Raw genomic sequence first — 19,620 nt, 5'->3', positions numbered from 1 at the left:
TCCTACAGCAACAGACATAACCATGGCTATGTCCGCTGCTGTAGAGAGCTTGCCTCCCTTGTCAGTCATTAAGATAGTACTTTCCGTGCCTATTGAGTCGTTTTGACTCTTATTTCTAGCAATACTGGTGCAGAATACATTGGGTTTCTCCAGTTTCTGTCTACTAAATTAACCCACAAAACAATTAGTCAATCTGGAGCTATAATAGAAGACACTTCCCCAAGGTACTGGGCAGTGGAACTGAACGTTACAAAACGACTTTTTGTAACCACACAGCCATACCTTACAAAATAAACTTATCAAGTGTGCTCGCACACCACTGACTTTGTTTCCTTGTAATTTTCAGAAAAATAGATGTCTTTTAATGAAATGTTCTACATATACGCTTCAGATGGTATAGATTTTGGAATTCTATGTATAAAAAATAAATGGCTGGCGCGTACGCATATATATAGTCACATACATCACGTCTCTACGAAACAAAACTTGCAAATCGGTAAAATATTGAAGTCTCGTATATATATCTGTGCGCACGCATCACTTTCTCTTTTCTCATATTAAATTCTGGTTCTACAAGTTACGAGAAAAAAGTCGGCGGGACACAACTGTGCAGGTACGTGTATAATTATTCATTTAAGAACATATACTCGGGGAATTTACAAGGATACCTCTATGAGATTTCATTCTTTTTATAATACTGTAAGCGGCTTCTTTACATGCTAAATAAGATAATCCAAATGTGTCTAACCAAATCCTACCTTTAAAAAAATAAAAGCATGAATAAAAAAAGTAAAGCTGGAATAGACATGGTGGGATACCTTTGATTAAAGACCCACTCCATTAAGACTGATCTGCGGTTAAAGAATATTACTAGTTATGGATTGAATGTAACCACTAATTAAAAAGCGACGCAGATTAAAATTAAACCAACGTAACAGAAACATGGATCTTTTCCTTTTGAACGGCAGTTTTCAACACATTTTCTAGTTAACTAAACACTTTTAAACTTCGTATACTGGTAGAATGTGTCAAAATAAAACATTTTTTCGTTTGGCTTTCTTGAGAAAATTGTAATTTGTAAGTTTAACGTAGTTTAATTTTTCGAATTTTAACCGATGAATCGCCTCTAGTGAGCTAAAATCATTTGCTGCGTCTGAAACTGAGACATCCTGTCACTAACCCTAAATTTTAGCCTTTCGTTTTTTTTTCTTAGTTGTTAAATTAATTTAATTGTTACGCGTGTATCTAAAATTATTCGTCATGTTTTTGCTTTCGTTTTAGCCTTACGTTTTTTTTTCTTAATTGTCAAATTAAAATTATTTTTCATTGCTTTCGTTTTTTTTTCTTAATTGTTATCCTTAAATTAATTTAACAATTAAAACAAAGAAAAACGAAAGGCTAAAAGTTAGGGTTAGTGACAAGATGTTGTCTGTTTTAGACGCAGCAAATGATTTTAGCTAAATAGAGGGCATAGGATTGGTTAAAATTCGAAAAATTAAACTACGTTAAACTTACAAATTACAATTTTCTCAAGAAAGCCAAGAGAAAAAAATGTTTTATTTTGACACATTCTACCAGTATACAAAGTTTAAAAGTGTTTAGTTAACTAGAAATTGTGTCGAAAACTGCCGTTCAAAAGGAAAAGATCCGAAAATGTACAAAATCTCGGCAGTCGACAAAATGAAATGAAAGGACAACCAAGAAATTGCTCTTTTATTCAAAGATTGCCATATATTTAATTCTTCCGAAATCTTTCCTATAAATAATCAAAACGTTTACTTTTCGAAATGAGTGGTTTATACAGCTTAATAAATTAATTATACATGTTATCGAAAAAACACATTCGTAAAAATTTTCTGAAAATTCCCCAAAATAAAAAATGTATTATATGCGGTGTTTAAACCAGAATTCTGCAAGTACAATAACTATTTCGAAGCTTCTACTTGTTCGCTTCACTCATTCAGGGTAGCCAAGTGATTTTATATATTCTGTTATTGATGGCTTGATTTTAAATTACACCGCTTTAGTTAAAAGTTACCCAAAAATTCCCTGGCATCCAAAACGAATGCTTGATTTTGCTATCTCATGTTCACCTTTTGATTCTTACATACTCATTAGTTCCTTATTCATATTTTAATAGAAGTATCGGTTAATGTTTATCTACTGAAAGAAAAAAAAAAGCTGGTACTATGGTATTATGAATAGGATCGCCCCAAATATTTATGTAGGAACACATGTGAACGAAATAACAATACTTGGCGATGTTTCGCTTGTCGTAGCTTGTCGTTAATATAGGGCGTAACAAATATCAGAAAATCAAAAAAAAGTGTGTAATAGGTGTAAAACAACTCCCTATGAAAGAATATGAAAAAAAAAATTCGCGCACGCGAACTGGGGGTGGGGGAGAGGCCTCGGAAAATTCACATCGGGAATTTCCGAAAGCGTCTGAGGGGCTGACCCGGGCACCAAAACAAAAAAAAAATAGTGTAATATGTGTAAAACAACTTGCTCTAAACGAATATGAAAAAAAAATGCGCTCTCGAGAAAGAGGGGTGGGGGAGAGGCCTCGGAATATTTATATCGGGAATTTCCGAAAGCGTCTGAACCTGGCACAAAAACAAAAACAAAAACAGCGTAATAGGTGTAAAACAACTTGCTCTAAACGACTATCATGAAAAAAATGCGTGCTCGCGAAAGGGGGGTGGGGGAGAGGCTTCGGAAATTTCACATCTTCAGTCCACGGCCTTTAAACTAAGAAAAAATAGTGTAATTGGTGTAAAACTACTTGTTCTAAACGAGTATCAAGAACACACACTCACACATGAATCATAAACTCCGTATTTCGCAAAAAAAAAAAATAAAGAGAAGAAATTCTGGAAAAAGTGAAGAAATGTTGGATCTCATTCCTGGTTAAAGCTATTTTAAACATTAAATTTATGCTTTTCTTTGAAATAGTTCAGATATATGCAATTCTTCTCACTTATTAAGATGCATTTATCAGAAAAAATTATTATTTTGTGTCAATCCTTCCCTAATTATCCTTTATTAATTAGTTTTGGCGTGTATTTTTTTCCCAAATTTATTCTTTCACCTTTACAACACTGTTTAGTAAAGCAATTAATTATCTTTATAATTTGCATATTTGACTTATTAATCAAAATTCTCTAGATGTAATATATACTAAGTAATGCATCCTTCATTTATGTGTTCCGTTCTATTATGCATGCGTGACTGTTTGTATGTAAGTGTGTTTAACTGTGCACATGAATGTGAATATTAAAGAACATATTTATTTACTATGATTGTTATTTTCAGAACAAATAAATCTTTTGGCTGTTATGTTATTGATGTTATTATTATTGCTAGTTAAAGGGTGGTGGCTTGGCTGAATATTTTGAGTCTTGTAGTATGTAGTTGTGTTAGTCAATATTCTGAGTTCAAATCCAACTCATTCTTTATCATCATTATCGATGGACCACCCACAGAGGTATGTATACATTATCATTTTCGTAACATAATTTCTGTAGTATTTCAAGATGTTTCTGACACGTATTTTGATTCACATGGCGGAGATCCAACATTTCTTCACTTTTTCCAGAATTTCTTCTCTTTATTATTTTTTTTTGCGAAATACGGAGTTTATGATTCATGTGTGAGTGTGTGTTCTTGATACTCGTTTAGAACAAGTAGTTTTACACCAATTACACTATTTTTTCTTAGTTTAAAGGCCGTGGACTGAAGATGTGAAATTTCCGAAGCCTCTCCCCCACCCCCCCTTTCGCGAGCGCGCATTTTTTTCATGATAGTCGTTTAGAGCAAGTTGTTTTACAACTATTACGCTGTTTTTGTTTTTGTGCCAGGTTCAGACGCTTTCGGAAATTCCCGATATAAATATTCCGAGGCCTCTCCCCCACCCCTCTTTCTCGAGAGCGCATTTTTTTTTCATATTCGTTTAGAGCAAGTTGTTTTACACATATTACACTATTTTTTTTTTGTTTTGGTGCCCGGGTCAGCCCCTCAGACGCTTTCGGAACTTCCCGATGTGAATTTTCCGAGGCCTCTCCCCCACCCCCAGTTCGCGTGCGCGAATTTTTTTTTTCATATTCTTTCATAGCGAGTTGTTTTACACCTATTACACACATTTTTTTTTTGATTTTCTGATATTTGTTACGCCCTATATTAACCGGTTTCCGTGGATTTCCGTAAAAAATGTAAACACTGAATCGGCCATACATACATACATCATACATACACACACACATACATACACAAACACACACCACACACACACATACATAGATACATACACACACACATACATGCAGACATACATATACACATACACCGAGTAAAAAAATTCAGTTATCTCTCTCTTTCACACATTACTCTCTCTGTCTCTTCGCACACACTAACGGAAGCACTTCACTTACACAACATACTGTCTGTCTCCCACACTATATATTTATTTATTTATTATTCTATTTATTTATTAGAAAGGAACCGGAAATTTCACCGCCTGCGATCGTTTCCCGCTTTTTCGACTTTGCATCTCTAACCCCTCTATTATTGAAACAGCAAAATGCCTGCAAAACAAGTTGTAAAATTCGCAAGACTTAGTCAAAATGCATTCATTCCAACTCGAGGATCGCCGCAAGCTGCTGGATACGACCTTTACAGGTAATTTTACAATTGCTATTACATCTTATATTTACTTGTTTTCTCTCACGAGGGTACGGCCATGCTGGGGCACCCGCCTTAAAGGGCTTTAGTCGAACGAATCGACCGCAATACTCTTTTTCCATTAATGCTTAGTAATTATTCTATTGGTCGCTTATGCTGAACCAGTAAGTTCCGGAGCTGTAAACAAACCAATTCTAGTTTTCAAGACTTCAATAAATTTTGGCGCTACTTAAAAACCGGAGTCTATGCATCAACGTAACTCGTTAGGATTAGGGTTACGTAGATGCGTCGGGACCTCTGTATTTAAATAGTACCGAAATTTTTTCTGTGTGATTTTTATTTTCTAATCTACAGAAAAGAAAAATAAATATGACGCGTGGGCTTTTTTTTTAAAAATTGGCGCGAGTGATATGGTTGGAGTTAGGGTGAACAGATATAAAGTCAGTTTTTGGGTGGGGAAACATATATGTTAATTAAATATTGTTCTGACTAGATTTAAACTTATTTTTCACTAAATGGCGATAGAAAATCCATTTTTCTGAAAGCAACAAAGCTACGGTGGGGGACACTGGTGTCGTTAAGCCATTTAAATATCAAACTAATAAAATATTGCTATTTGGTTGAAACTTCTTTTTTCACTAAATTCTGATGCGTTATGTATACCCTGTAACTTTATATCTAGATTTCTAATTGGGACATTTACATTCCTCTTAAGAAGGCTTCAAAGGCAAGACTTTTCTTCCGTAAGTTTTAATAAATCTAAAAATAAGTGGATCACCCTTCGCTTTAGGGACGTGTATGAATGAAATACAAAAGACTTAGGCTTGTAACAAAATTAAGTTGTAAGAATGAAAGAATGTAAAAGAAGAAAAATTCTCGAAGAAGTAAAATTTTAGCACTTTTTAAAAACGTTTCTATTTCTTTTATTTTGTTTCAGTCATTAAGATCATAACTATGCTTGAAGAGTTTTTAGATGAACGAATCTACCCAGTACTTTTTTAAAAGCCTGGTACTTTATTTCATCAGTACCTTTTTGCCAAATCAGTTATGTGGCCGTAAACAAACCAACGCTGGTTGTCATGTGGTGGTTGGACACTTGTATACATGTCGGGCTTTTTTCACTTTTCGTCTACCAATGGCACTCGTAATGCTTTTGTTGGCTCGAGGCTGTCGTAAAAGACAATTGCTCAAGGTGCCATCCAGTGGTTGGGAAGTCACGCCTGCTTTGTTTCAAAGACATGCTTATCTAAAAGTTCTTATAGGCACGTGGTTTCAGGTTCATTCCCACTGCGTGACACCTTGAACAAGTGTCTACTATAGTCTTGGGTCGACCAAAGCTTTGTGAGTGGATTTGGCAAGCGGAAATTGTGTGGAAGCCCGTCGTATATGTATGTGTAATTGGCCTTTTGTCTCCTACCACCACTTATCGGTGTTGGTTTGCTTACGTCTCCGCGCATTAGCGGTGCGGCAAAAGAGGATAAAGTACTGGGGTCGATCTGTTCGACTAAATTCTTCAAGGCGATGACCCAGCGTGGCCGCAGCCCAATGACTGAAACAAAAAAAAAATATTTACTGTTATTGTCAAGAAATATTTTCATTAATTAATGGCAAGGGCAGTGGTACTTATGTGGAAGAAGACCATTGAAGATAAACCGCGAAATCATACTTTCCCGCCATAGTCCAGCTTTTTTAGCCCGAAGATGGAGGCCTTTAGATGGTCGTCGAACATACAAAAAAACAGCAGCTAAAACTATTTAAAGTTTGATTACCTGCTATTTTTAGTATGTTAGGTAAACACTTACAGACAGCGGGAAAGTATATTGATGAATGAATTGTGAGCGACAGTACGTTACCGTGTTCGCGCCGAATTTTGTTTTGATTTAGAATTTCTGTAACCTAAATTATCATATAAAGTTTTTACAATTGAAGTTTACTTTCATTCAATTCACATATAAGTACTATCAAACGAAAATACTTTTTAAAATACAGTGGAGCTGCTTATTATCGTGGAAAATGTTATTTTCCAAAGTCTCCACAATAAGCAGCTATCGTCTTGTGTTTTCGCCCTTTTTTTTTTTTTTTTTTTTTTACAAATTGTATTCATCCACAAACGTAACGTATTCGACATTCATACCTTGTCTTAGACATTGCCATACGATATGGTTAGTAATGTTTTAGTTTTAAGGTTTTAATAAAATAGAAAAAAAGACGTTTTCTTTCAGTTTCTGGATTTTTCTTTTCAGCGATTTCTTTGCCAGCCAGTAGCTACATATGGCATATTTTGGCGTGCAGTTAGAATGTTGATTTTGTTAATTCAATTTTCTGTGTCGTTGGGTGAAATACTTTTAGTCCAGCTTGTGGCGCAGTTATGATTTAATTAATCTAATGCTCTCGGAGGAAGGTGATTGTGACTGGTCGTTTAGAACATTAGTTATACGTTTTCGTGTAATTTTGCGAGCCTAGATGAAGGACAGTAATGTTAAATTATTAAATTTTTCTTCTTTTTTTTTAATGTTATTTATATATTTATTTTTAACCACTAATTTTCATACAGGGGCCCCGCATTTATCATTAGCAGCAGCAGCAATATCATTTTCAGCAGTAGCAGAGGCAGTGGTAATAGCAGATTAGTGGTTAAAAATAAATATATAAATAACAATTAAAAAAATGAAAAATTTGATAATAATTTAACATTACTTGAAAAGGTAGTGGGTAGCGAACTTCTTCACTACTTCAGGGAGTGACGACCCTGCCTGACACGAGTCCCGGGCTCAGCTGGCTCCGGCTGACAGTACCCGGTATGGGCCCCTATCCAGGGTTACGGAAAGGAGACAACCTTCAAAGAAATCCGGCAAACAACTAAAAGACAAACCACCAGTCCTGTGGTTAGCAAGCTGGAATGTCAGGACCATGTGCCCTGTTATATCTGATGACGTTGCTGGGCTGCAGGAGACAAGACTCCCCTCAAACGGCAAACTCAAAGAACAGGATTTCACCTTCTTTTGGCAGGGAAGCGATCCAGAAGAACCTCGTCAGCATGATGTTGGCTTTGCAGTGAGAAACTCATTATTCTCCTCAATAGAACCACCATCAGGAGGCACTGAGCGTATCCTCTCACTGCGCCTCTTGACATCTGGTTCAGTACATCTATTGAGCATCTATGCTCCCACTCTCTACAACTCAGAGGAGACCAAGGACCAGTTCTACAAAGATCTCAACTGTGTCATTAAAAATATACTAACCAATGAAAACATCTACCTTCTAGGAGATTTTAACGCTCGCGTGGGATCTGACCATGATTCGTGGCCCATGTGTGTTTGACACTTTGGTATTGGCAACATGAATGACAATGGTCAGAGACTACTTGAATTTTGTACATACCATAACCTGTGCATCACCAACACATTCTTTGCCAACAAGGCATCTTGGAGACATCCAAGATCTCACCACTGGCATCAGCTGGATTTCATCATTACACGAAGATCCTTTCTGAATTCTGTTCAACTGACCTGTAGTTACCACAGCGCGGATTGTGACACAGATCACTCACTAATTAGAAGCAGGGTGAGGATTCTGCCTTAAAAAGTCCATCACTCCAAGAAAATGGGCCGACCACGCATTAACACTGCCAGAACCTCGGACCCTACACTGCAAAAATGTTTTGCTGTTTCTATCAAGGTTGCCCTCTAGCTGCCCAACCTCTTCTGCTGAAAGTAGGTGGAATTATATCAGGGAAGCTTTGTATACCACATCAATAGATACTTTCGGCATGAGAGAAAGGCAAAACCCAGATTGGTTCAGTGCTGGAAGCAGTTATCGAAGCAAACCGTGCAGCTCTGATTCAATACAAGAGTGATTCTTCTACAAAGTCACTCGAAGAACTCAGAAAGGCAAGAAATAAAACCCAACTGACAGCCTGATGCTGTGCAAATAGGTATTGGCAGGAAATCTGTCAGTATCCAGTCGGCTGGCGACACCCATGGGATGTATGCCAGTTTGAAGAAGGCCATCGGTCCATCCGCAACCAAGTCAGCCCCTCTGAAATCAACTACTAGAGATCTCATCAAGGACCAAAGCAAGCAAATGGATAGATGGGTGGAGTACTACCAGGATCTCTACTCACGAGAGACCATGGTAGCTGAGGCTGCAATCGAGAGTGTCAATATCTTGACAGTCCACCATCTATAGCAGAGCTCACCAAGACTATTGACTCCCTAGCAAGTAACAAGGCCCCGGGAAAAGATGGCATCCCCTCACAGATCATCAAAGCCGGCAAGAACACCATCCTGCTTTGGCACCTTCATGAGCTTCTGTGTCAGTGCTGGAAAGAGGGTACAGTCCCTCAGGATATGCAGGATGCTAACATGATTACGCTTTACAAGAACAAAGGTGACCGTGGTGATTGTAACAATTACTGTTGGAAAGACCTTTGCTTGCGTTATCCTGTCCAGGCTACAACTGCTTGCTTCTCGAATTTATCCAGAATCGCAGTGTGGCTTTAGAAGAAGCAGATCAACTATTGACATGATATTCTCCATATGCCAACTTCAGGAGAGCAGAAAATGCCATTATATATGGCCTTCATTGATCTGACAAAGGCCTTTGACTTGGTAAGTAGGAAAGGCCTCTTCATCCTGCTTCAAAAAATCGGATGTCCACCAAAGCTGCTGAGGATCATCAAAGCTTTCTATGATGATATGCAAGGCACCATACAGCACAATGGTTCAACATCAGCCACCTTCCAAATAAAAAACAGGGTAAAGCAAGGTGTCCTTGCTCCTACATTATTTGGCATCTTCTCGCTGCTGCTCTCACATGCCTTTCAGACATCAGATGATGGAGTGTTTCTGCACAGTAGAAGTGACGGGAAACTGTTCAATCTCTCATGCCTGTGTGCCAAGACCAAAATCAGAAGCATCCTGATCAAGGAGATGCTATTTGCTGATGATGCCACTCTGGTATCACACACAGAAGCCCTACAAAGGCTCATCAACTGTTTTGAGCAAGCATGTAACGACTTTGGCTTAGTTATCAGCCTCAAGAAGACCAACATCATGGGTCAGGCTACATTGGACATCCTAAACATACATATTGGAGACCACAGATTACAGGAGGTGGAGAAGTTTACCTATCTTGGCTCTACCGTCACCTACAACCTATCCCTTGATGCTGAGCTCAATATACACATTGGCAAGGCAAGACAAGACAAGAAAGACAAGACAAGACGTCAACAAGAAACTAAGACATTACAACCAGCCAGGAACAGTCTTCGCTACATTTGCGGCACCCGCCAGAGGGAGTGTTTGTCCAGGATAGGACTACACAGCCACAGCAGGAGATGTATTAGGACATGAAATGTAAAAGCCGGTCTAGATTATTTTAAGCGCAACTCCATTGTCTCCCGAGACAAAAAGGATGCCAACAGATGGACAAAAGCATTATCAAGCACAGCAGCAACACTTCCGTAATCCACACACTCTGGCACAATCTGGACTGGTTTGCAACTTTTTGACAGGACTAATGACATACCCGACTCAACATAAACTCAATGGGTTGAAGGGTCCTCATATGTCAAGACCGACTGGAGAATCGATATAATAATGTATATAAACTCTTAGAAATATAGACATTATAAACACAACGCATTTTCAATGCAAGCGAAAATAGTGAGCCTAGCTCCATCCAAAAATCTTTGTAGCGACTGAGTGACAGGAAAATTAAAGTGAAGACCACAAATTTTACAAATAAATTATTCGGAATTAGACGAAAGAAAAAAGGTCATGTCTACGCTGTCAATTTGTTGTGCTCTCTCTCTCGCTATATATATTCGGAATTATTGCTTTATCCCTTTTACATAATTAGTATATTGACTCGTTATCTCTAAAAGAATATTAAAATGTCAAATATTCCGATTTAGTGGTTTTACATCATTAGCAAATCATCTAATTGAGTTTCAAAGAGAACTGGCGTAGATAAAATTTTCATTTGATATTTCTCATTTAAAAGGACCCTGCTGGAGCACCGCCTTAAAGAGTTTAGCCAATCAAATCGACCCCAGTATTTAATCTGTCGGTCACTTTTACCGAACCGCTAGATTATGGGGCTTAAATAAACCAACACCGGTTGTCAAAGCTATATGTGGGTACTAAGACATAAAAACGAAACCTCTTTGTTTCCTGATTTCTGATCCACTCACTAGGCTTCATTTGGCCTAGGGTTGTAGTGTTTGCCCAAGGTACAATGCAGTGGGGCTGAACTCGGAACCATCTAGAAAAAAAATCATGAACTGCTAAAAATAAGCGGAAAATTATTACATGGAAAAGAAACGTTTTGTCTGGTTACTGCTGTCACAAGGGAGCTAACTCCGTTTACTTTGAAAACTTCTAAAATGTCAGAAGTTTTAAGATTTAAAAAGTTGATTGTAATATGAGGTGATATAATGCTTTCTACTGCTAGCAGTGTACAAGCAATGTGTTGTTGCCTATTTTAGCTGGTTGTCAGGAAAATGTAAGTGAACGAAAATAAATACAAAGAAAAACTACGTGGCAATTTATCGAAAATGGCTAAACGAAAAACAAGACAGTTGTTCGAAGTAGCAGTTGCTCGATTCAACAATTAGTCGAATTATTAACAGATTTTAGAAATATAGAAAGGATTGAAGGGCGGAAATTACATTGTCGTGTTTTTTTATTTTTAGAATGAAGTTGTATATAATGTGTGTGGTGTTGATAGTCTGAAAACCTGTGGCCTTTTGTCATAGCTCGTTCAAAGTCACAAGAAACTGAATCAATATTTAAAAAAGGTGCAAATGTTTTCGTTCTACAAACTATTTATTTAGCTGATGTAAAAAATTATAAAAAGCGTTATAGTCTCACGTTATGAGCTACTGCGCATAGATAGTCGACTACATTGGTGTATTCTTGAAACGATTCAGTGAGTTTTTTAAGTTGCTTGGCAGAAATGCGACATTCTTTAGTATTTGATTCGCACTCCATTCCGCTGAGTAATTTTTCTATATTAATCTCGTTCAAAGATTGTTCTCTCTTCAGCTCTTCTATAAATCTCCAAATTGTTGACCGGTTCGCCGAGACTTGATGCAAAAATGCTCGGTGCCATACTTCAATAGCGTTATTTGTTTCTGGTAAATTCTGTTGCACTCTGTCAAAACAGGACCACATCTTTAAGTCAAATATAGGTGGACGGCGACCATTGCGAATACATGGTCGTCCTAGCCACGTGTCTTCGAAATAGTCAACTACTGGAAGGGCCTCTGGAGGATATACCGCTTCATCTACTAGCGCTCCAAATGCATCATACACTTGCTCTGTTGGAACAAAAGCTAGAGCTAAAAGCATGCGAATACTTAGTGAAAAATGTGCATCTGTGTTGTATTTCTCTTTTAGATCGAAGGCGCATACCTTTTTGTATAGGCAATGCCCTAAATGAAAAAAACTACCATACAGATTAACGGAATCGAATTCTGTCCTGACAGCCTTTATCATTGTCGGTTCAAAGTCTGTAGTAATTGAATCAATGTTTGAAAACAGTACTAGTGTTTTTACTGTCTTAACAAATTTAATGTACGTTTCTTCTTTCCTATTGGGTAACAATCCAAATATCAAAGGAAGACAAAATCCATTTTTAAGACCTTGAATTGTATAGAGTTGATCAAATATTACCGGCACTGTTTTAAAGGAGCCATCCATGAAGACATTTTGACACGAATCAAGAACATACAGATTTTGTCGGGTCGAAAATATCAACATTCTGTCTTCACTTGGGCCCGAATCAAACAACAGGAAGTCGTCTCCCCTATTTGTTTTGGTATATTCGTCAAGAAAGGTTATGTCTTTTCTATGGTTGGGTACAGGTAACCCGCAAATTTCTCGTTGGCGCACTCGTCGAATCGTCCGTTTTATACTACTAAGCGGGGGTAGTGCGGGAACTGTTAGATTACTAATATCTGAAGCAGCATTTAAAATTACATATTGAGGTGAATCGTGAGTTTCTTTAGAGTCATTCTTAATTTTTTCCATAAATCGCCGCACTTCAACATTAACTGGATTACCGGCATGGTTATGTTCTCCAGAAACTGAAATGACCTCATCCCCATCTGTCTTGGCACGACATTTACAATATTTTTTATAATTCTGACACTTCCAATATTTTTTATTTTTCAATTCCTTGTCTTTAACAAACAAATATCCATCTACTAACAACATAGGTTTTCCTTTTTCGCTTTGAACAAATTTAGCTTTTTTAGTTTTGGTAGGGTCCTCTGGAAAATCTTTACTACATTTGGCTCTTTTTTCTCGAGGTACTTGTTGAATTGTTCGTTTCATGTTACTTACTGAGGGTAGTACTGGAGTTGAAGCAAATCTGTTATCTGAAGCTACAGTTGAAACTACATGCGGAGGTGAAGAGTCACATGTTTCAAGTTCTATCTTGACTTTTCCCGTAAGTTGGGGCGCTTCGACATTAGCTGGAATAACTGTATGATTATGTAAAGGTAGTACTGGAGTTGTAACAGTGCTATTATGTGAAGCTACATTTGAAATTACAAACTGGGGTGAGTTAGGTGTTTCTTCGGGTTCAGTCTTGACTGTTTTCGCAATTCGGCGCGCTTCGACCTTAGCTGGATTAGCAGTATGATTATGTTCACAGGAAACAGAAATAATCTCACCACCAGCGGTTTTGGCACGACAGTTACAGTGCTTATTATAATTCTGGCACTTCCAATACGTTCTGTTTCCAGCTTCCTTCTCTTTGACGAACAAGTATCCATTGAATAATAACAAGGGGTTTCCTTTTTCTTTTGGTACAAATTCAGCCATTTTTCAATATCATCGATCTCGGGACAAAGGGACGTAAATATGATGCATACGCACGCGCGCACATAAACGTTTTAAATTTTAAAAAGATGGTATTAATAAAACCATTATAAACCTTTTAAAAAACAAAATTGTTTTAATATTTATAATTCGATTACTTTTTTATTCGAATAAGTGTTATTTCCATCAATTGCTTTTTCGTTCATTTGTTTTCGATAAATTACGTTTCGATCAATGGGTCTGGATACTCAAAACTTAACATTACGCCTCTGCATTTGTATCTCTGTTAATGCAGGTCCGAAGTGAATGAAATTAAACGGCGTGTTTACCCGAAAGTGGTTTACTAAACTAGATAGGCATAAAGCAAATGCTATCTTTAAAAAAAGTATTAGCATATAATTTCTAGGAAATTAAATTGATATAGGAATGATAAAAATCAATAATGATAATACATGCACACGCTGTGCAGAAAGATGTGTAGACTACATCTAGTATGTACGATACATTTCTTCGCCCACTTTATTATGTGTATGAATGAATGAGATTACTTGTGTGTGTGGGCTTCCATACATATGTTTTGTATGAACGTGTGTGTGTTGGGGGCTTCCATATATATGTATACGTTTTGTATGAACGTGTGTGTGCGGGGGCTTCCATATATATGTATACGTTTTGTATGAACGTGTGTGTATATGTATAAATTGATGATCGAATCTATACAGAAATTAAGTTGGTTTTTGTTTGTTTTTCGGGGAGCGGAGGACTTTCGTTTCGATAGGTGGCAACAAAAGCTTTAAGTGGGCGAGAAACTTAACTAATAATTAATGTGTGAAATATTCTAAACAAACACCGAAATCATTTTTCTTTGTGTGATTAACGAAGGCGGCGCGCTGACAGAAAATCCTTAGTACGCACGCCGGACAAAATGCTTAGCGGCATTTCGTCTTTAACTCCCAGTCACCAAAAAATAAAAAAAATAACTGCCCAGAAACCGAATATGAAAACAAAAATTTGCGCAGACGAACGGATGGGGAGAGGACTTTCGGAAAATTCACAAGATCCAATTTTTCCATCATAACTTTCAGGAAAATGGATATATATATATATTAGTGAAATTTTATAGAAATATCGTTCAAGTGGCATAGATTACGATTTTAAAGAAATTTGCGGGGGGAAATGTTTTCCTAAGGGGTGGGGAGACGACTTGGAAAATTCACGATCCGTAACTTTCAGGATCCTGTTTAGCACCCGGTCACCAAAAACAAAGTACTAGGTGTAAAAAAAAAAATTGATTAAAATAAAGACCTTCACCCGGGAACAAAAAAAATAAATAACCAGCCTGGGGGAGAGAAAAAATGCGTGCTGACGAGGTGGGGGGGGGGGGGCTTTCAGAAGATCCGATTTTTCCGTCATAACTTCGAGTACTCTCCCCCATCCCTTCATTTTTATTTTTTTTTTTTTTAATTTGCAAAATACGTAGAAAAATATGACGAAGATTACGATTCTGAAAAACTGCATCACTGAGAACTACATTCATTTCGTGAGCCGGCTGTTCCATTGATCAACTGGAACCCTCATCGTTGTAACTGACGGCGCCAGTTAATTTTGTGTGTTTATGTGTCAATATATAGTTCTGAAGTTATTCAGAAGCGCTCATAACCAAGTTTTTAGAAAATTCATTTTTACTTTGAAGAATTTCAAACCTGATTTAAAGGGAGGGGTGGGGCTAGAATTAGTGCATGAACTTGAGAAAAATTTGATATTTTGGAGGTTAGATTCTCTTCATCCACCACCACCACCTTCAATGCTCAGCAACAGGAATGAGCTAATGTTTCTCGTGAAAATACTGACCACCAAGCCTGTGTTTTATAACCATACTCAAAGAAATTCTAATATACTCTTTACTCTTTTACTTGTTTCAGTCATTTGACTGCGGCCATGCTGGAGCACCGCCTTTAGTACTTATTCTATCGGTCTCTTTTGACGAACCGCTATGTTACGGGCACGTAAACACACCAGCATCGGTTGTCAAGCGATGTTGGGGGGACAAACACACACACATATATATATACATATATACGACGGGCTTCTTACAGTTTCCGTCTACCAAATCCACTGACAAGGCTTTGGTCGGCCCGAGGCTATAGTAGAAGACACTTGCCCAAGATGCCACGCAGTGGGACTGAACCCGGAACCATGTGGTTGGTAAGCAAGCTACTTACCACACAGCCACTCCTGCACCTTATGGTGCAGTCTTTTATAGATAATAGCTAATGTACACACATCGCTATTTTACCCTGCTCTCTCTTATTATAGTCAACAATGTCCACTGAAATGTCTTATTATAAACAACTAATATCTGAAAGAAAGATACATAAAGTTAATGGCTTAAATTTTTTACAGTAGATCTTGCATCATAGAACTGGCTGGGTGAGGTATATAAATAAGATTCCTAATAGCTACAATTATTTAAGCCTTTTAGAATGAAAAACTATATTTTTTTTTAATTCTTTGTTTTAGTGCATATGAGTACACAGTCCCTTCTAAAGGAAAATTGCTAGCCAAAACAGATCTCCAGATAGCTTTACCTGAAGGCTGTTATGGAAGAGTGGGTAAGTTATAAACTAATTGTATTGACTTCATTTCCCTTGTAAAATATTACCTACTAGCAGAACCCATAAATATTTCACAGAATTAACAGTAAACCTGAAAGCATAGCCTGTGTTGTTTCTATCAAAAGATAGTCGCTCATCTGCTAATGATTGAAAAGTAAAGGAAACTGGAATACCATGATTACTTAATACTCAGCACGCTCACTATTTACCTTACCTTCTTTTTCTCCCTTTTCTTTCATTATTCGCTTTACCCTTCAACTAATCAGTGAAAGTGTTACAGACAGGCTAAGTAACGGAGAAAAAAAACTTAGTTCCTTGCTCACAACCACCTCTCTCCCTCATCTCTCCTCCCTTCCCTCTTCAACTGATCATGTGAAAACATTGCAGACAGGCTGAGTAATGGAGGAACAAGCAGAATTATAAGATGGAAGCAAGCCATTTTTATCAGTCAAATGGTTATTTGAGCAAATATCTAGATTCTAGATTTCCCCTCATTAGTGTAGTTCAACACAAATATTTTCAGGTTGTTATGCTTACTCTTTTACTTGTTTCAGTCATTTGACTGCGGCCATGCTGGAGCACCGCCTTTAGTCGAGCGAATCAACCCCGGGACTTATTCTTTGTAAGCCCAGTATTTATTCTATCGGTCTCTTTTGCCGAACCGCTAAGTGACGGGGACGTAAACACACCAGCATCGGTTGTCAAGCAATGCTAGGGGGACAAACACACACATATATATACATATATATGACAGGCTTCTTTCAGTTTCCGTCTACCAAATCCACTCACAAGGCATTGGTCGGCCCGGGGCCATAGTAGAAGACACTTGCCCAAGATGCCACACAGTGGGACTGAACCCGGAACCATGTGGTTGGTTAGCAAGCTACACAGCCACTCCTGCTTGTTTTAAATTACTTAAGCAAATAAACTCCTTTGTGTACTTGGACCTGTTTTTAAAACAAGTTGTTCCATTTCTACTTCTTTGATTATTTCCTGGTAGTAGGAATCACATCCAGCTGTTATGATGAAATTGTTGACCAAGTACTATTGCAACCAATTTTTAGATTATTAATTGAAAATTTTGTTTTCAGCCGTCGCTGGTGGTAATATAGTGAAGGCGCATGGCTCAGTGGTTAGAGCGTCGAGCTTACGATTGTGAGGTTGTGAGCTCGAATCCCGGACCGGGCTGGGTGTTGTGTTCTTGAGCAAGGCACTTTATTTCACGTTGCTCCAGTTCACTCAGCTGTAGAAATGAGTTGCGACGTCACTGGTGCCAAGCTGTATCGACCTTTGTCTTTCCCTTGGATAACACTGGTGGTGTGGAGAGGGGAGGCTGGTATGCATGGGCGACTGCTGGTCTTCCATAAACAACCTTGCCCGAACTTGTGTCTAGGAGGGTAACTTTCTAGGTGCAATCCCATGGTCATTCATGACCGAAGGGGGTCTTTAGGTGGTAATAGCTCTAATAGTCAGTAGAATAATACGAATGTTTTTATTGATCACTCATCCAGATCAGAAGAGCTGGGGCTGGTTATTATCTACCTTGCTCGGCAACATAGCAAAATAAATATTAAGCTATGACAAGATAATGTGATCAGTATCAGGTTGCTTGTTTTTTTGTCAGTTTTTACCTAGTCAGTATCTTACCTGATGGACTGTATTTTTATTTTGTAGCTCCTCGTTCAGGACTGGCTTTAAAGCATTTCATTGATGTTGGAGGTAAGTTCTCTTCTGTATTACCATGTGATATCAAATCGAAGTTATTACTTGGTTACACACATTGTATTGACCAGTCTACCAACCATGTAAGCAAAATTGGGTTACTATGTTAATAAAATTGTCACAAGCATTATCTCCAATGTGACTGATACCATAATACGATTTTCTTGTATAGAAGTCCATATTTACATTTGTGTAATAAAAAGAGGTGGGAGTATGCGTTTCTGAAGTTAATCAAACATCAAGTTGGTGCTTCAAAAAAGAATTACAGCTGTCTTTGTTTCTCCTTTCAGCTGGAGTTATTGATCAAGATTACAGAGGAAATGTTGGTGTTCTTCTTTTCAATTTTTCTGAGACTGATTTCAAAGGTAGGTTGTATTTCTTTTTTCCATGTAATGAGAATAAAGAAAAAATCATTTTATTATTTTACTTTTCTTTATTTCCCAATATAACTGATCTGATCTTTCTGTTTTTTTTATACTTTAGTAAAAGTAATTGTTTTATTTATTTGATGTTTTGTATCTCAGTCAACAAAGGGGACCGTGTTGCCCAGCTAGTGTTAGAGAGGATATTCACTGCAGAACTGGAAGAGTGTGTAGTAAGTTGGTTAACTATTGTTCTTTATTGAATTTACTTGCTCTGTTATAGATTTTTTTTTTTTTCTTTCAATATATTTTTCAGACAACATGTAAATCTTGATTTTGATTTTCTTATCCTTCTATTTTTCAGAGTTTGGACGATACCTTGCGAGGCGAGGGAGGTTTTGGATCAACTGGTGCAAAGTAATAAAATTGTTAAATTGTTGGTCTTTGTTTTGTTTTGTTTTTTTGTTTTTTTTTATGACAGTATCTCTAACATTCTGAATATTTATATTATTAGTTAGTTAGTTAATTTGGCTCAAAAGCAAATAGCAAGGCCATGTAGGGGGACATGGAGTTAAGTACAGGGTGGTGTTCATGTAAAGAGTTCAGGCCACTTGAGGTCCAGGGAGGCTTTGAACAAAGCGGTCGTCGGCATCTTCACCATCTCGTCTGGCAGCTTGTTCCACGGATCCGCAACCCGGACGGAGAAAGCTCCTCTCCTTCGATTGAGATGAAATCGTCGCAGGTAGAGCTTTTCGGAATGACCCCGCAGCCGACGCTCTGGAGCAGGAGTGAAGAACAGCTCTTTCGAGAGGTTACACTTTCCGCTTATAATGTTGTGGGCGAGAATGATATCACCACGGCGGCGGCGTTTTTCAAGAGAATAAAGGTCGAGCGTCCTCAGCCTTTCTTCGTAGGACAAATTTTTGAGACCATGAACCATGCGGGTAGCCAGCCTCTGGACTCTTTCGAGATGCTGTATGTCTTTGAGGAGATAAGGAGAAGAGGCCTGAATCCCATACTCCAATATGGGTCTGAGCATTAGCACCATTGCAAGCTTTGGTTCTTAGGCAGTGCACCAGGTCAATCAGTCTTGGCAATTAGTACCTGTACTGCAGATGGTGAATTGTTTTCACATAATATACACTCTTTTCATGCCTTGTCTTTGGGCTGTAACCATCATAAGCCTGATATCCCTGACACAAATGTTTGAAATTCCCATTCCTGCACCATTTGTATCCTTACATTATTTTAAGTGGTTTTGTCATCAAGACTTGTAAAATTTGGGTTCAGTTATACTAAGTTACATCTACATCTACTTTAAGGGTATTATTCAAACTTCTGGTGTTGGTGCATCTGTTAACTCTAAACAATTGATTTATGCAACTAGTCCGATTTTGTACCTAGTTGCAT

At 37.8% G+C, this 19,620-nt stretch overlaps 2 protein-coding genes across 4 annotated transcripts; one reads left to right on the top strand and one right to left on the bottom strand.

The window, feature by feature from the left end:
- Window positions 1-318: 318 nt before the first annotated feature.
- LOC115219714 (deoxyuridine 5'-triphosphate nucleotidohydrolase, mitochondrial) lies at window positions 319-18,655 on the top strand. Of its 3 annotated transcripts, none has more exons than XM_029789900.2 (7): window positions 319-613; window positions 4,498-4,677; window positions 16,032-16,123; window positions 17,801-17,845; window positions 18,139-18,213; window positions 18,373-18,443; window positions 18,575-18,655. In XM_029789900.2, exons 2-7 carry the CDS (start codon window positions 4,580-4,582, stop codon window positions 18,629-18,631), a joined length of 438 nt encoding a protein of 145 aa, XP_029645760.1. In that variant the 5' UTR covers window positions 319-613; window positions 4,498-4,579; the 3' UTR covers window positions 18,632-18,655. The 3 variants fall into 3 exon arrangements, with proteins under 3 accessions (XP_029645760.1, XP_036365478.1, XP_036365477.1); XM_036509585.1 differs by having other exon boundaries at window positions 547-613; window positions 4,576-4,677; XM_036509584.1 differs by lacking the exon at window positions 319-613 and adding an exon at window positions 2,066-2,251 and having other exon boundaries at window positions 4,457-4,677.
- Window positions 11,350-13,726, bottom strand: LOC115219713. The gene has a single exon (XM_029789898.2). The coding sequence runs from the start codon at window positions 13,512-13,514 to the stop codon at window positions 11,544-11,546; it is 1,971 nt and encodes a 656-aa protein (XP_029645758.1). The 5' UTR covers window positions 13,515-13,726; the 3' UTR covers window positions 11,350-11,543.
- Window positions 18,656-19,620: the final 965 nt, after the last annotated feature.

This window comes from Octopus sinensis, linkage group LG15, assembly GCF_006345805.1.
Source record: "Octopus sinensis linkage group LG15, ASM634580v1, whole genome shotgun sequence".
NCBI lineage: Eukaryota > Metazoa > Mollusca > Cephalopoda > Octopoda > Octopodidae > Octopus > Octopus sinensis.
The sequence above is the reverse complement of the archived record's forward strand: the minus strand, read 5'-3'. Positions and strand labels throughout refer to the sequence as shown.

Bases quoted from the DNA above. Each gene is read 5' to 3' on its own strand.
- LOC115219713 (XM_029789898.2), bottom strand. From the start codon at position 13,514: ATGGCTGAATTTGTACCAAAAGAAAAAGGAAACCCCTTGTTATTATTC.
- LOC115219714 (XM_029789900.2), top strand. From the start codon at position 4,580: ATGCCTGCAAAACAAGTTGTAAAATTCGCAAGACTTAGTCAAAATGCA. The intron at 4,678-16,031 runs GTAATTTTACAA...TCTTTGTTTTAG, and splicing joins GCTGGATACGACCTTTACAG to TGCATATGAGTACACAGTCC. The intron at 17,846-18,138 runs GTAAGTTCTCTT...TTCTCCTTTCAG, and splicing joins GCATTTCATTGATGTTGGAG to CTGGAGTTATTGATCAAGAT.